Source organism: Lissotriton helveticus, chromosome 12, assembly GCF_964261635.1.
Source record: "Lissotriton helveticus chromosome 12, aLisHel1.1, whole genome shotgun sequence".
Lineage (NCBI taxonomy): Eukaryota > Metazoa > Chordata > Amphibia > Caudata > Salamandridae > Lissotriton > Lissotriton helveticus.
In genome coordinates, this window is record NC_136073.1 from 239,470,335 (window position 1) to 239,487,949 (window position 17,615).

General features: G+C 44.4%; 1 protein-coding gene across 5 annotated transcripts in view; it reads right to left on the reverse strand.

Annotated features, from left to right (window-relative positions):
* ANKRD11 (ankyrin repeat domain 11) overlaps positions 1–17,615 on the reverse strand; it is a 1,187,914-nt gene that overhangs the window by 493,766 nt on the left and 676,533 nt on the right. For all 5 annotated transcript variants that reach the window (XM_078671259.1, XM_078671260.1, XM_078671262.1 and 2 more), the window contains one exon: positions 14,678–14,819. In XM_078671259.1, coding sequence (XP_078527385.1) covers positions 14,678–14,764 — 87 coding nt within the window. In that variant the 5' untranslated portion in view covers positions 14,765–14,819. The remainder of the gene's footprint in view (positions 1–14,677; positions 14,820–17,615) is intronic.

A 17,615-nucleotide genomic window follows, 5' to 3' on the forward strand; every position in this document is an offset into this window, starting at 1 on the left:
AAGACTACTTAAGAGACTATTTTGATTGCTCCGGGGTCCACGCACATGGGCGGGACTATTCACAGATTAGGACTATACACAGAGATCCCCTACTACAGAACCTCTTTATTTGCAACTTGACAAATGAGGTATACTGTACGAGATGCCCTTCTAACCTGCTGTAATTGGATAGACCTCTCCAAAAGTTAAATAGTGCATCAGACAATACAGAAGCAGGACCAAATGTAGGATCCAGAATATCCCACCCCCATGTTTACTACTACAAATCTAGCAATCAAAAACAAAAATGACACTGCGTGGTATGTCACAGACGTTGGAAAACGAAACTTCGCAAATTGGTAACCTGGGTTTATTACTCAAGTCTGGAATGTAAGTGGATCATTGGTTGTCAGGCTATTACATATGGCAACAATACCACAGAATACTGGAATAGGATACTATAAACTCCTAGATAAGGCGCTGAATGCACACCTCTATAACAATGCATTGCCACTCTAATATATTGACAGCTCTTTTTGTTCGGTCTTTGTATCCACTAGCATAAGGTTTACTGCTTTTCAGAACCTGTCTTCCTTCTCTTAGATTCATAATCTTGAGAAACACCCCCAGGAATCATATAGGCATCTTCTGTTCACACTGAATCTATCACTTGGCATGCCTTGAGTAAACACAACCGTTGATGTATCCATGGTGTAAAGTATGGTGCATATTTAATAACTGGGCTCGAACAATTTATACTCTTAAAATAAACAATTTTTGTACCCGTAACATTTTTACCTGTGTCCATCCCTTCTCTAATAACCGACAGTGTCTCAGAACCAGTAGCATTTACACTTCATTTAAGAATCTGTTCACTCTTCTATTTATATAGGTTTTAATAATTAACTGCCCTTAGTACTTTGTTCACAATTGGGCTGATCGTACTTTTGTACGAAGTGCATGAACACTGCTGGTCCTTTAATTGTATAGATTTGCCTTATTGCATTTACTCTCCAAAATCAATTACTGTTACTATTGAATAATTGTTTATTATGCACCTGATATTTCGCAGGGAAAGGCATAATCTGAAGCATTGCACTCCAACTAATTGTTTAACCTCCTATTTTTGTTTAATTTAATGCGCTACCTGGTGATATACTAATTAGGCCGCTCACACAACCCGTGGCCAATATCATGGTAACTGTTCCATCCCATGGTTTAACAGTGACTTCAGGTGCACTTTCGTCATGCCCCCATGTACGGCTACATCCTTAACCTCATAGATGCGGTGCATTTTCTTGCTGTGCGCTGGAAAATTGAAAAACCCGCAGTTCATGACGAGCTCAGCTCGTCATGAGTGTACAAGAGGTGTACTTCATGACGAGCTGAGCTCGTCATGAGTGTCGAAGGGGTTAACGAATTGATCCAGCACAGTTTAATTCCATGTCAGACAGTCTGGCCATGAAAATTACTGCTACATTGCTGTTAAAGTAGAAGGCAGAGATTCATTCCTGCACATGCTTGCCTTGGAACACCTTGGATTTGCTCATGCCTCTATGTAGGTCATTTTTGTAAGCCTTAACAATTGGCCCCATCTCCGTATGTCATGCATCTACCAGATACCTCATTAACATCCATTTTCTAATTAAGAAGACAGCTACACTGGGGTCCCAGTTTGCGTCCTTCTAGCAGTATAGACTCCTGCCCCTGGGCTTATGACTGAGAGGTAAGGAGTAGGAGCATATTTTTCTCAGCAATTTCTCCTTTGACTGACTCATCTGCTAACCTCCTGCCAAATTTTCAAATAGAATTATTACGCAACTTGGGCATTTTTAAGTATTTTTTCACTTACCCCCTTGCAACTTTGGTTTCCTTTGACAGTTTTGCGATCATGTATTTCTGCTCATCCATTATTAAGATCTAATATCTAATTCCACTTGACAGGTTTGTTAATCTTTTTGGATGACTAAACTATAGGCTCTTATCCACTCCTCTTCCATGTTGCAACTATGAAATATTCCTCTCCCTACGTTGCATGTCTGTGTAATCATTCACCCTGCATTACCTGTCAATTCACCAGGGACCATCTGGCCCTTGTAAGTGCCTTTTTCACTTTGATTGATCTTACTTTCAACCAACCGCTCATTTATTGTGCCTTCAATTCCTTTCTAGACTACAGCACTCTTCACTGTCCCTTCATCCTGAAGACTTCAAATTAACCTGAGTGGTCTAAATACTTTACACAATGCACAGACTAGCTGATACTCGTGTCAAAAAAAGCTGTGTGTCGAGATGTAATTTTAATTATACACATTTGTCATCCATCTAATCACTGTCTGCACCACATCATCGCTGTTAAGACCTCTGTACTACTAAGTATGTTACTATGTGTAAATAAATGTATTATTCTACTATTTAGGTTGGCTGTCTTTAATGTTTTTTTTCTGATTTCTCGCCTCCAGATAGACGTTGCAGCCCTTTATTCTGGAACTTTATCTTTTTATACGAGTCAGTAGTGACCACCTGTCTTACAGCATTATTCCCCTTGGTTCCTGCATGGCATCTTGAGCCTGTGCTCGTTTAAAACTATACATTTGGGCATATAGTAAGTCCTACTGGGGCACATCTAAACAGAATTAGGAGAAATTTAGTTTTAAGATTCTTTTGTAAAAAGAACAAGTACCTTAAAGAAAGAGTAATTAGTGGGCAGAAAAAGCAGACGGTCACAAAAATAATTTTTAACTGTACCCAAGTGTAATCCTTTTCTTATAAAGTAACAGGAAAAAACAATAAGAGATGCCTCAGCTCTAAGCAGACGAAAGCACTCTCAAGGCAGACTGCAATTATGTGCCACATACTAGAGGAATGAGTCGGTTACTTCCAGTAACGACCTTTGTTGACGATACTCTAACCACAGATTCTTCACCTTTCGAATATCCCCCCAGGCACAAGACTTTTTAAGCAGTAGTGTTGTGCAGCTCTGCATCGGTTCAGCCTCCAAAATAAAGATATGAAGCAGCATATAAGTGCCACCCATGTGCTGATCTCAATGTTTTCTTTTAGTTTTACGCACCCACAGTGGACAGTCAAACAGTAGGTGACCGTGTGCTGATCTTTCATATGAAAAAGTTCAAAGTTAAAGAGTGAACGCCACAGAATGGCAAGGTGGGAAGGCAATTAAGAATCTGTGATCAGAAAGATTATCCATCAGAAAAAGAGTTGCTGAAGCAAAGTAACTTGGTCTTCTAATGGATACTTTAAACTGCAGACGCCTCACTCTTTTGAAGAGACACTAAAGCAGTACCTGTCAAAGGTAGAGGATCTGTGAAAAGAGCTCAAATAAAAAAAAGTCCTGCAGAACTGAGCAGGCAGTGTCCTTCCCACCAGAACCTGGATATTGGGTTTTGTAAACGAATCCATTGACACCCAAGTAACAATCTCGCAAAAGTCAAGGAGATGCAGCCCTCGCACCAACCCAGTTGTAGCAGCCTTGGCCCTAGTAAATTTAGACCCTCAAGGGGATGTAGCTTCAGGAATGCACAGATCGCGACTAGAATTCTATCCACACCAACAGGGTGCTCTGCTTCACATTCTTCATTCCAGAAATTCCAAGAGTAAGCTTATTGTCCACTAAATTGGTATGATTGAGATAAAAAGAATCAAACAGTCGTAGGTTCAAACAGTGGAGACTTCCTCTTTCAAGGAGTACCGTGGAGCAAAAACAAGCTGGTTGAGTGATTAACCATCAAAAATGTGACACGCAACCTTTGGTAAGAAGAATATCTGGGTTCTCTGTACCAATATGTTGGGAAAGCAGTTGGTGTACGGCATTTGACATGAAAGGGACTGCAGCTTTTTAACTCGCCGGGCTGACTTAATCGTAGTGAATAAGACTGTTTTCACGGACATGAGTCTCAATAACTATGTAGAGGCTTGAATGGCATACACATCATAAATGTCAAAACCAAATTATGGACCCAATCGGGAAAAACATATGGTTATGAAATGAACATGTGTCAAACCTTTAACAACTGGTGAATTAAACATGGGCGGATGGTCCAGCAAATGCAGAAAGGCCAACAAAATATCCTTATACAGTGCCAACTGCAAGTCCTTGCTGGGTTAAAGAAAACAAAATAATGTCCAACAGTTTAGCTTGTAAGGGGTCTAGTGTCTTGGGCACCACAACAAGCAACACATTGATCCAGCCCAGTTGAATTCCATGTCAGACAGTCTGGCCATGAAAAGGACTTCTACCACTTCAGTAGGAAAATCAAACAGACTCAACTGCTGCCTCTTGGAGGTGAAAGTTGCAGCGGCTTGGATGGATGATAATCACCTGGTTGCTGAGAAAGGCGGTCCTCCCCAAGTGGTAGTCTGATTGGAGGACACATGTTCAGGCGTTATGGGTATTGCACTCTCCTGGCTCAGTTGGGAGAAATCTGGGCCCACCAATCTTGGACTTTAGAACTCAGGGCAAAACAGTAGTGGCAAGAACGCATACAAGTGTCCCACTTTCCATTCCAGCAGGAATGCTGCTCGTGTGGAATCTCTAACGCGAAAACCTTATGACACTGCGCATTCTCAATGGTGGTAAAAACATCTAGGTAGGGTTCTTCCCACTGTTGGAAGATGCCCTGCGCCACATTGGGATGTAGATGCAATTTGTGATCTGCCAGACACCACCTGCTGAGCTTGTCTGCATACAAGGACCCCTACCAGGTGTTTCAACGCTCCAGTTAACTCGAGAAGTACAGGGCCTCCTAACACAGGCCCTCACTCCACCCTATCTATTGCAGTACAATAGGTGGTGGTACTGGCCATGAGAAGATGCCTTCTTGATGGTGGACGAAAGAATAACCCTAAAGTCCAAAAGACTGATAAGGTTGCCTGAGTTCTCTAAACTCCATCTGCCCCTGATGACCTCCTCAGCCTAGCAAGGAAACGTCAGTCATCATCTCAGCTCTAGGTGGCAGAGGAAAAGGGGCTTGATGCTGCAACAATTCCTTTTGAGCAGCCACCAATGCAGATCATGAGCAGGTTCCTCCTAGAACTGGATGACATCCATCAGATTTCCCTGATAGTGGGCCCACTGGAACTTCAGACTCCGTTACAGATCTTGCATGTGACACCTGGCGTAATTGACAAAGAGGATGTAGGAGGCAAAAAAGACTCAGACCTGCTCTCACTGATATCCTAGATTGAGGCAGAAACATTGTGACCATAACCCAAATGTCCTGGACTATTTGCAGCAGGTCCTGAACTGCACTATATACAGGATAGCTCCAATGTATTAGAGTCTGTGCAAAGGAATCAGGTGAACCTCAGCTCGTTGCTCGTGAACCCAAACAATGTCAGGAGGTTTGCCATCATCTGAAGGTGGCCTACAACTGACTGATGAGCCCACCTTCAGCAGTCATTTATCAAGTTAGGGGGAAACTTGTATCCTTGACCCCTGAAGATGCGCAGCAACGAATGCCATCACTTTGGTAAACACTGGAGGGGTGCTGCTGAGGCCGAAAAGGGGCACAGCAAACTACAAATGCTCCTGACCTACTCTGAACCACAGATAACATCTGTGAGACAGCAGGATAGCTCTATGAAAATGTGTTCTGCCGGTCCAATGGCACCATCCTCTCTGAGACCAGAACAGACAGGATCTGGGCCAGGGTGAGCATTTTGCATTTTTCTTCTTCCGCAAGAAAGCATTCAGAGGCCACTGGTTCAAAATGGGCCTGAAACCCCTGTTCTAATTGGCCAATGAAACAGCGGGGAAAAACAACGTCTTTTTCCCAAGTCTCGAACCCTCTCGATAGCACCTTTGAAGATTAACAACCTCACATCTTAAAGCAGAATGGAAATGTGATCCTCTCAAATTTGCTCTGGTGAGGGGTGAAGATTTGGCAGCACAAAATAACAAGCATTTACAATGCAATGGTTTTGCCTTTGTTAAAGTTAGAGCTATTGGCATTGCTCTTGACATTTTTATATATGTTTTTTTCTAACATAAATAAATGTCATTGTCATTTACAATGCCAATAGCTTAATCTCTCGCGAATGCCACACACAAACACCGACAGAGAGCCCCCCCCACACACACACAGAGCCCCCCCACACACACACCCACACAGAGCCCCCCCCACACACACAGAGCCTCACACACACACAGCCACACAGAGCCCCCCTCACACAGAGCCCCCCCACACACCCACACAGAGCCCCCCCACACACTGCAAGCCCTCCCCACACACTGCGAGCCCCACACTGCGAGCCCCCCCCCCACACACTGCGAGACCCCCCACACACACACTGGGGATCAACATGAAAATAGGGCAATGACTGAGTTAGACCAAGAAGCAGGGGGTCAGTGTATTCTGCACTCCTCAATACGTTGAATAATAGTGGGGCTCACCAATCTATTGTCTTTGAATAAGTCAATAGGGACCCCATTTAGGCCCAGCACTTTGATACCTCCCTTCAGGGTAATTTTGGGGAATCACTACTATTTATGCTTCCTGGCATACACCCACACAGAGCCCCCCTCACAGAGCCCCCCCACACACACCCACACAGAGCCCCCCACACACACCCACACAGAGCCCCCCCCACACACTGCGAGACCCCCCCACACACTGCGAGACCCCCCAACACACACTGGAAATCAACATGAAAATAGGGCAATGACTGAGTTAGACCAAGAAGCAGGGGGTCAGTGTATTCTGCACTCCTCAATACGTTGAATAATAGTGGGGCTCACCAATCTATTGTCTTTGAATAAGTCAATAGGGACCCCATTTAGGCCCAGCACTTTAATACCTCCCTTTAGGGTAATTTTGGGGAATCACTACTATTTATGCTTCCTGGCATATCTATTAAAGTGGCGATGTTGTATTGCTTATAAAAAAGTGCCACACATTGATGCCGTGGGGTCATTGGGTCCATACACCTATCGGTCTCTTCAATCGGTGAATTTACAATTTTCCCAAAAAATTGACAGTATTTTATTTTATTGAAGGGAACGGGTGTGTTTGCTTAAAGGGCTTTCGTGACATCAAAGCTAGGATTAGAATTGATACCAAGAGCTAGACATTACCAGCCTGTATCAGCTTTACACAAAACAGAAGTTAACTTTTTTACAATGGGCTTTATTTGAAAAGTGCCCCGCCCATAGACCGCCCTTTTCCCCCGTAGTCAGAGCAGTTGTGCCTGCTTTCCTGCGACTGTTGTCATTCTTCAGAGCAGTCGAATGGAAGCTCCATAAATCGTACTTTTAATACGCTGTACAATAAGTCTCAAAACGTGAATTCTGGATCAGGCCATCTAAACGTATAAAGCGTGAAAGTACACGTCTCCCACCGGAAACCGGATGCTTCCCTTGAATGGGGAGCGAGTTCCAGATGTGCAAAGAAGGTGCCATGACTCATCTGTCCTACAATAAAGTACACTATGACCCCACTAGCCACACCTAGCCAGCGTCATGGAAACCAAGGTTCATTCATAAAACTCTGCTCACAGGAATTTCCTCCCCTTGCCTGACCCCAGGCTGCTGTCAAGTCAGCTTTGCTCAAGGTGACAAAAAGAGAAAGAAATGGAATGTGAATTATGTAGCAATCTTGCACATAGTGTGTTAAAGTGAAAGTAAAAGCTCCCATTTTTTGTAAAGGCAAAACCTAAAAATGGGAGGGGAGTAAAAGAAAGGAGGGTAAGTTTGTACAATAAAAACAGACAACATGTGGACGCGAGTGTTTAACGCGCTTTTCTTTGCAGCCAGGGCAAAGGGAGAGTGCTGCAGTCAGCTCCTGCACCCCTCTGAAGGTCGGCGCCCTGGGCATGGGCCCAGCTCGCCCACGCTAAAGGCTAGTCCTCCGAGTACTTAGGTGATGGGGGACGTCCTCTCTCTTTTCCTCGTCCTGTAGTGGGAGGGTAGACCCCTCATCCGCCCCAGCCTGAGCTGGGAGGGGTGCCGCTTCACACCCCCTCGTCCCCGTGTGCGTGCAGCGGTGAGTCGCTCAGGTGTCTGCAGTGGCGCCCCAGGTACAGAAGCTCATTGTGCAACCAAATGGCTGCCATGAAACGCACCATAAATCGCCAGCATCGGCCCCTGAAAGCATCGGCCCCAGAAGGCGATTTACATGGATGTGTTCCACGAAATGAAATTGAAATCACTCCGGGGCCCTCTTCGCTGTAGTGGGGGGGGGTGTGTGTCAAACAGAAGGGTCGATGCATGTGTACTGAGGGCGGGGGGAGTGTGAAAGGGTTCCTCTGGCACATTTTGCACGTCTTCATACGCCGTTACCCACAAGTCTCCACTTCCGTCCTGTACCCGCGCCACCCTGGGCTTCATCAGTCGAATGATATTAACGTGTCTCAGCGGATTCTTCATTTACACACATTACTTTTTCACTTTATTTCCAACCAGGGCACAATTTAATTAAAATGTTTTTGTTTAAACGACGAACACGATTTGGTGCAAAAACACAGGGTATTTGTGCACAATGAAGAGATTGTTTTTCAAATGGGGTTGGATATGTACGTCTTCACAAGGAATATTTACCGAATGCACACGTGGGTCTTTTATGCAGCAAAACATTCACCAATCCCTTGGTCATGGCATATCGGCCAAGCTGGCTATTGTAAATCGTGTCTTAGATAACCGGAGCAGACCTGGGATAGAGACAGACTCCACCTTGCATGGTACTGGCTTGCCAGAGTCAGTTTGTTCAGGGAGTTTGTGCTCCATTCCTTCAATCTGCACCCAGAGGTTTGCGACATTGAATGCCTGTTCAGATGTCCGCATTCAGGAATCACAAACATCTTCCAGTTACACTTATAAACTTGCGCCACTCGCAGCTTTCCTTGGGTAATCCCGAAAAGTCCACACATTCTATTTTTGCAAAAATATACACTTACTGTATTCTAACGTGAAGAAAATGATAGCAGGTACAGGTACATTTGGCACATTTCCCCCAAAGTCAGCAGCAGCTGGTGGAGCGGGCATCAGCGGTCCGGTGTGCACTGACGAGAAGACCAGCCAGCACTTCTCCTCCGGGGCTCCATGCGTCCCCGGGCGGGGGCGGGACTTCCGGCCGGCGGCGCCAGGATTGGCCAGCCGGCCAACCACTTCCGAAATGACGGCGGCTGCAATGAGGGCGGGTGCCGTCAATGCCGGACCAGATTCGGGGGCGTTCCCGAGAACAGGCTTTCGGCTGACGTCACCAAAAGGGAAAAATTCTCGGGAACGCCCACGAATCTGTTCCGAGATTGACGGACAGAGCCTTCTCCCAATGGCTAGCCTCCATTTATGGAGCTAGCCAATGGGAGGAGGGGGCGGATACCCGACCCCACAGAGAAATTACATTAGATTTTGCTAGCGCATGCGTACTTCGTACGCATTGCCAAGCAAAACCTAAAAACTAGTAGAGCAGAGCCCTGCTGAACTATTTGTAGGACCCATCTGAAAGATGTGATGGATCACCCAAGAGGAAGTGCTGAATCCTACCTTCACAAGACAGGAGTGTGCCACTAAGGAAAAATTAAAGGGGATTAGTTGCTGTCACAGGGTCAGAGTAATGGAAAAACTAATGCCCCTGGTAGATTGTGCATTGCCTGCCAGAACCAAGTCTACAGCCTTGAAAGGACTGGGGTCACTGCTGTAGTGAATGGGTATTGCCTGCCAGAACCACGTCCACAGCTTTCAAAGGACTGGGGTCACTGCTGTAGTGAATGGGGAGTAAGTCTTTGCCTGTACACTTGTCCTTGGAGTAGCCTTTATAACAGATGAGGGAAGTGCTTGGTAGGTGTCAGACAACGGGAGTGTACAGAAGTTTTACTTTCTTTAAAACACTCCACAGCAGAATATGCTTTTTTTACTTGATAGGCGTGAGTCAAAGGGCACATCCATGAGACAGGCTTGTATACCTGAACAGATTCAGCACAAACACTGGAGACACTCATCCTTCCTAGCCAATCAGCAATATCAACTCCAGCACAAATTACATATTTGGCCGCGTTTTGTCCATCATGAATTTCCTGAGCCAAAGAGGCCCGAAGTGCCCATCGGCATGACTCATTGGCCGTGTTACAAAGAGCATGTGTGTAGTGGCCCATTAATCCAACATCATTTACCAATCACAATTCTAGGCTGGTAGAGGAGAACATACATTTGCTAAAAGCCTTAATCCTCTTTAACTCCCCATCATTCGTGAGGAATGAACTGGGGCTCGACTTACAAGTTGAAGCCTAAACCACTAGGCTCTCTGAAGCAGGATGTTTAGTAAGAGAAAAAGGGCCAACTGGGCCGCTCTAACTTCTGGCCACTTTTTGTTTATGCCCAAAGCAACAATAGAGGAAGCGTAGAGGTAATGATAGAATCACCCTCCTAACTGGTATGTATAAACAAAAGGATTCTATCAATGTGTAGTAGTGACTTGTTTTTATTTTTTATTTTTGGTGAATATCTAATACGTGAATTTCGAACTAGGCTCTCTCTTGGAGTGACAAGACGAGGGCACTATGTGCTTTTAAAATACCCCTCACACACTAAGAATCCCTTAGTGTCATGCTTCATCCTTGGGGTCTTCCCGTCCCTCGGCGGGGCATGCTACGGCCTACGAACTACGCGGGAGCACTGATTTTGTTGTGACAAAAGGCTATGTGTTGGTGCAGTGTGGGTGTTCTCAGTAAAGTGTAGGGACCTAAATCTGTGAGTGCAGGATAAACTCATGCCCCGAAGCTCAAACAGGTGGCCGATTTTTGCGACCTGTTTGTAGGACTTTAGTACTACTTTAGAACTGAGTACTGTTTGGTAGGGACCACTAGAGGTCCTGATGAATAAGCAGTAGGGGATTGCTTATGAAACATGTCGACCAGGTAATGAGCTAATAGCCCTACCACACAAACCCCTTTTTAACGTTCCCAGCCAGAGAAGTTAATAAAATATATTTTTTCTACTAGCCAGGGAATTTTGACTTTTTATCCTGCACTCACAGATTTAGGTCCCTACACTTTACTGATAACACCCACACTGCACCAACACATAGCCTTTTGTCACAACAAAATCAGTGCTCCCGCATAGTTTGTAGGTCGTAGCACGCCCCGCCCCATAGAGGGACAGGAAGACCCCAATGATGAAGCATGACACTAGGGGATTCTTAGTGTGTGAGGGGTATTTTAAAAGCACATGGTGCCCTCGTCTTGTCACTCCAAGAGAGAGCCTAGTTCGAAATTCACGTATTAGATATTCACCAAAAATTAAAAATAAAAACAAGTCACTACTACACATTGATAGAATCCTTTTGTTTATACACACTTTTTTTTTAATGCCAGGTAAACAAACTCGATCAAACCCTGCACATTTTTTGATTACCCACACGTTCTTTGCAAGTGCCAACTGTCGAGACACATCTTGCTTTTGTTTAATTCAGGCTCCTTCACAATGGTCCTTCCCCTTAAAGTTTGTTATATAGTTCCTCACAAAACAAATATTTTACATGCCATGCCTTCCACCTTTACCCATAACCTTAGCCCCTGTTCTGTTTCTTCTTGTGCAGATCAGTTTTTCCTAGCCAGTGCTACAACTCTTGCGCTTTTCAGTCACAGTGACATAAAAAGGACTACATTGATGCATTTTACACAGATGGGGCAAGTAGAAACATGGTTGGATTAACGACAAAATATATACCTCACCATGGTAAAATAACTTCTAAAAGTGAATGGCGCTGAACTGACAGCCATATGACTATATTAATGATAGGGAGTAGTACAGAGGACAAAATTCCTGGGGGTGAGAGGGAAAAGCGTTCTTAATCAGAATTGTTTTCTTTAACAAATTGGTCTTCAAGGTCTCATCTACTGTTCATTTTACAGATGCTTTTAACAGAGCACAACGTCCAGTGCTACCAGGCTACAGTCCAACTGAATTTAGATATCAATACGCCCTTATGAGTTTCAATGTAATCAAAAGGACGTACCCAACAGCAAAAAAGAAAAATAAAGGGTGAGAAAATAGTAACATTTCAAAGTAAAAGTGACAATGTCTCAAGACAAAAGTTTTGAAGTAAAAGAAGCCTAATGCAAAGCCCCTTGTAGTACAAACCACAATATGTTCTTCATACAAAGTGCAAGCGCCACATGTCTCAAATCTATAAAGGATGGTAGTAGAAGGAAGGTAAGCATGGCCAAAGGTCAAGTGAATACGACTCGTTTTTTGGTCTCGGCCTGCGTAGGCTGCGCACATGCGCAGTCTCGCTGGTGAGACTTAATGACTTGGAGTGAGTTTCAGTAGCGAGGTTAAGCCCCACCCCTCTTTTCCATTGGCTGGCGTCACCGTTCATGCTAAACGCTGGCCAGCCATTTGAAAAGAGGTCCCTGTGACGTACTTCATCCTCTTTTAGCCCCGTCCTTTTCAGACTGGCTTCCTTGACTTACTGCTGTGGTAAAAGCTTTCTTATCTTCTTTATGGGGGCCATCTGTTTTGCCCCATAAAGATAAGGAACCTTTTACTCCAGCAGTAAGTAGGGCTCTAAAAGAGAAAGCAGAATGTTGCCATTTTTTACACAAAGGAAGCCACTTACACGCGTTTCCTCTCTGTCTTTCAGCATCGACTCCAATAGTGGTGCTCCTATTTCATGGAAGCTAAGCACTCCGGACACATTGGTGAGGAAGAGTGGCATGGCATGAGTCCACCCTGCGTTTGCCTTTTTATCTAGTGCGCGGGTGCCCACCCCGCGACTTTGTCAGCATTTACATGCGCGGGTGCCTACCCCGCTTATTTAATTATTTATCTGTGCGGGTGCCCACCCCGCGACTTTGCCCGTATCTCTATTTAAATTCGAGCGGGTGCCCACACCGCGTCTCAACACCGCAGCCCGAGCGAGGGAGTCTGTTGCCGGGCCGCTGTCTAACGCAACCCAGAAGTAGAAGAGGTAGGCAGGGACAGTGCCTAAGGAGCGTCCGGAGCCTCGCGGGCGCCCACTCGAAGTCCCGGTCCCAGGAGAGAGGGGCCCGGGTGAAGCACGGCGCACAGATGAAGCGGGGCTCCCGTAAGTGAGGGAGAGCCCCGCAGGATCCAGCAGAGAAGACCGGCGAGGAGAGGAGACCACCAGAGTGAGAGAGCCCGGTAAGTGTGACTTGCTAGCGAAGGGGCAGTATGTCTGATATCCGGGTCCCCGAGCGAGACACCAACGCGCTGCCTACTGGTGCGCATTCCATGAGTGGCCCCGCCTGATTGAGGGCCGCTCCATCATGGCTCCATGTAGTTTTCTCACCTTGGGCGGCCCGGACTTGCAGCGGGCCGCCCTCACGAGGCAGGCATGATCTTGCACTAGGAGCCAGCCTGCTCCACCGATCTGGGGGCATACTTTGTTTAAAGCCCCGTGTGGCTTCCATGCTCCTGGCCACCATTTATTTTAGAGTCCCCATGAGGGGCTTGGGCGCATAATCATTTCAGGACCCAGAGTGCTCCCAGACACATATTTGTCTCTTCACTAATGTGCTTTGTTAGCCTGACTGCAGGCGAACCTCGGACAAGGTAATTGAATCCCCTTTTAGGATATTAATTATTAACATTTTGGTTTTTACAATATACCAGTATTTTTTTTTGTAGGCGATCTGACACTATAGCTAAACCGCATTTGTGGGTATAATCACTGATTCCACAAGTTAATTCCGTTTCCACTTTCTTTTAGAGATGGCCCACTTGTTGCATCAATTATTTGAACCTTTGCATGTATTTTCTTATCCACAGACTGCATTCAATTCCCCGCATCAGTGATTTACTCGAGACATAGCCATATATTTAACTATTCCTTTAATCCAATGCATAGAATTCCTGACCCACCCCCACAGACTATTGCTTGAGCTCCTTAAATCTCATAACCACTGTAGGTAGAATGGACCTTATTTGGATTGATTTTTGAACTCTTTTAGATAGCTACGGGTCAATCAGTGCAAACAACAACGAAGCAATTACATATTTGGCTCATCACCTTTCTCTACTATTCACACCTTCATATTTCATCTAATTCGTAGGCACTGTGTGATCAATTCAACACTGAGTACAGACAAGATGCATTAAATGTCAAAGCTGTTCTAGGCCTGTAGTACTAGTCACTAGTTATGTTTTTCAAAACTTTTCTGGTTATAGCAGTTGTGTAAGGCTAAATGAGAAGAGTTAATATAACACCCAGGATAATGTGCTGCATGGCTAAATACTTTAAAGTTTCCTAAAGGCGAGACCGTTGCATTGCGAATGCTTGTTTAATAAAGTATCGACAGTGAAGCGGTGAAGGTGAAAATATGTCTGCACGAACTTAGAACCAAACCAAATGATGTAAAATTGGGGGAATGGGGAAGGAGAAGATGGGGCTGCATAAAAGCCACCAAAAAGTCAACTGTAACAGGACTTCTGAAAGATAATGGCAATTTGAAGAATTGTTTTGCAGGTAGGAAAATAACTGACTTTAGGAAAGAATTACGAGTAATTCTGGATATTGGTTGTATGCGAAAACCTTTACAAGCAATGGACAATTGTCATTTACACCAGGCAAAATTGTAGGTGACTCAGATACAATTCTTGGGTTAAGACTCATATTCACTAGACCTACTTTGATTACTTTTACAGTCCAAATGGAAACATGACATTTCAGATAAAACAAAACCTTCAATATAGTTCAAGAACACCGAGTGGGGAAAAAATTACCTTTTTCCCAGTTTGCTTCTCCACCATGTCGTTGTTGAGAGAAAAATCTTCTGACTGTGGTGTTTTAGAACACCCACCCTTGGGCATCGTCGTGCCTTCCTTACTTGCTCTTCATTTATGCTGCTACCGCTTCGTCATCAGTCTGTTTTAAAGAGTGGAACATATTTTAATGACACGTGATATGAATGTCTTGACATAAACCAGCAGACCATCACTTTACACTGTAATTCTTAGGAACTGCCTTTAAAATAATGTAAAGGTGGAAATATGTTAGAACTAAAGCCAACAATACAGTGTAAACCTTAGACAACCATTACCAAATTATACCCACAGAGAGCATAAGGTTGGCATGGGTAAGCAAAACCGTAATGTGGAGAGAAAAATACTGTTGTGACACAAAGCTGCAGTCTACAGTGATTCACATGTTCACATGCATCACCTTGTCTATGTAACTCGAAAGAATTCCTTGCAAACTAAAACTACCTTGCTGTGGCATCCAACACTATCCCTCAGCTACAAAAAGATTTACTGCATTCTACACCTGAAAAAGGCCTACACTATTTACACCTGTTTTCGCTTTCAGTGTGAATCAGAACGTCCTTAGTCTCATCAAAACGCATCTGTTAAAAGTTAGCAATAAATGTACTACTAATGTAACGTGAAGCATAGGTATTTTTAAACGTTCAATGAGCTCATTTTTTGAATTGTTGAAATCTTCATAAACTAAGCAACCAAGGCGTTAACAGTTCTAGAGCACTGCTCAGTCGAAAAATGACAAACTATAAAATGAATACCGAGTTGCACATAAGTCGTTGACTGATGCTCCATCAACCTCTGCTTTTCCTTTAACTGCACAATGGATTTACTGTAACCCTTGAAAATAAACTCTGGCATTTGGCAGTGGCTCTTTGGCACGGGTAACTATCAAGCATTTTTTTTGAAGACTGGCAGTTTTCACAAGAGTAGAATAAAAAACAGCTTGATATCTGCTAAAAACAATTTTAAATAAAGGGGTAACCTAAATAACTATTAATAGCTTTTTTGCGATGCGGCCCGTGTTAATAGGCCATTAGCCACCGAAACTGCTCAGTTCTAACAATGTTTGTGTACCCACAAAGTGAACTGTAAACACGAACTTAAAAAACACTCAGCTACAAGGGGTGTGTCATTGAGCAATCTGTGAATTTAGACAAAACAGGCAAGTTAACCGTTTCTGTTTAAGAGGAGACAGAATAGCAATCTTGCCACAGTGTGACCTCTGGACGGTATCCTGGTCAACCGTTATCTAGGTTACATTATTAAACTGTATTTATTACAGAGCATGCTTTAGCGTTTACCCAAGGAGCGCCTTTTCTAGAGGTGTCCAAGGACAGACGTTGCAGAGTCTAGCATGTGATGTTAAGTCTTCACTGCAGTTCAACTGTACAAACGGGGTGGCTTTTGCAACCTGCTGTTCAAACTAGAATGGGGTTGTTATGTCCGAGCTGCCAATGCAGGACGCAATGCGCTGGATGTGCCTAAATTGCTTCACGTGTGCTGTGCTATCACAGAGCATCGTGTTGGCCCTCGCGCTGCCTGCCATAATGCTGCACTTTTACAAGTCCTTTGAACATTACCTGTGAGTGGAAAGTGGATTTGGCTACTTGGCCTAGTGTGATTGTTTAATCAAATTCTCGGTTCAATTTTTAATAGAGGTATGTTCTATTTCTTGAAAAAGTGTACACCTGGTTTCAGGTCACAGCTAAGAACTCATTACTGTGGTTAACCATCAGGTCTGTGAGAAATGGGTCATGACTCACTTAACCCGTTGGACGCTCATGACTAGCTCAGCTCGTCATGAGCCACGGTGCTCGTGTGTAACGGTCCGAATGCTCGCACGTGGGGCTATTTTCCCCGCTGTGCTGAACGTTCTAAGAAAACGGGTGTGGCCGTGTTGAACTCAGCTCGTCATGAGCACACGGCCACCGTGACTCGTTACGAGCTCAGCTCGTCATGAGCACACGGCCACCATGACTCATGACAAGCTGAGCTCGTCACAAGCACAGGGGCGCTGTGAGCGCCCCCCAGCAGACCGGGAGAATTAGCCCCGCGGCCAAAGGGTTAATCCCCCTGAGTTTTCCACTTATCGGACCACCTGGTTTATGGATTTCTTCTTTGTCGCTCACTACCTAATCTCATTTACTAAGTTCGGTTATAATCGTCTGGGAGTTTTAACAGCCAGTGTCCGATTTTTAAGATTAGGTCTGATGCTGTACAGCTAGGGTAAAAGCCTCTGGGGTTGTTACATGAGCACAAACGTTTATAGCCTGAGCATGCAAGACTGACTCAAAAGGGACCCTTCATGGTTTGATGCTCACCAGGGAAGACTAAAAAAATTATGTGGCATTGATAATGAGAGTCTGCACATCGAAAGCTTCTCTAAAGTTTGTATAGTGTTTATTGTACTATAAACTAAGGGCGAAATCTACACCAAAAGTACAGTTTTGCTGTAGTCATACCTAGAGACAAGCGTGACGCACCAATTTCATTACAAGACAGTAGGCTAGCATTATGCATATTTATTTTAATGCTATCTACATTATGCATTATTCCTTTAATGCAAACTCCGCAAAGCCCCTTCGAAATATTACATCACAAACAAAATTGTGTTCAGAATACAGCTAGACCTAAATAAGCATGCCCAGAGTACAATATGCCTCTTAAATGCGGCTCTACACAGTTCAGAATCTCCAATTTTGTATCTGCAATATCTTTAGATATTGTATACAGGTTTCCAATTTACGGAAACCTTCTCCCTTGTTCATTGCCATAGTGTCTTTGATCTCCTATTATTAATTGTAAAAGTTTAGCGCTAGGTTATTTTAATATTGGGCAAAGCTCACACGGTTATTACCCCTGTCAAGGGGCTAATTAATCCTCCAAACGGTTTCTGATTTGG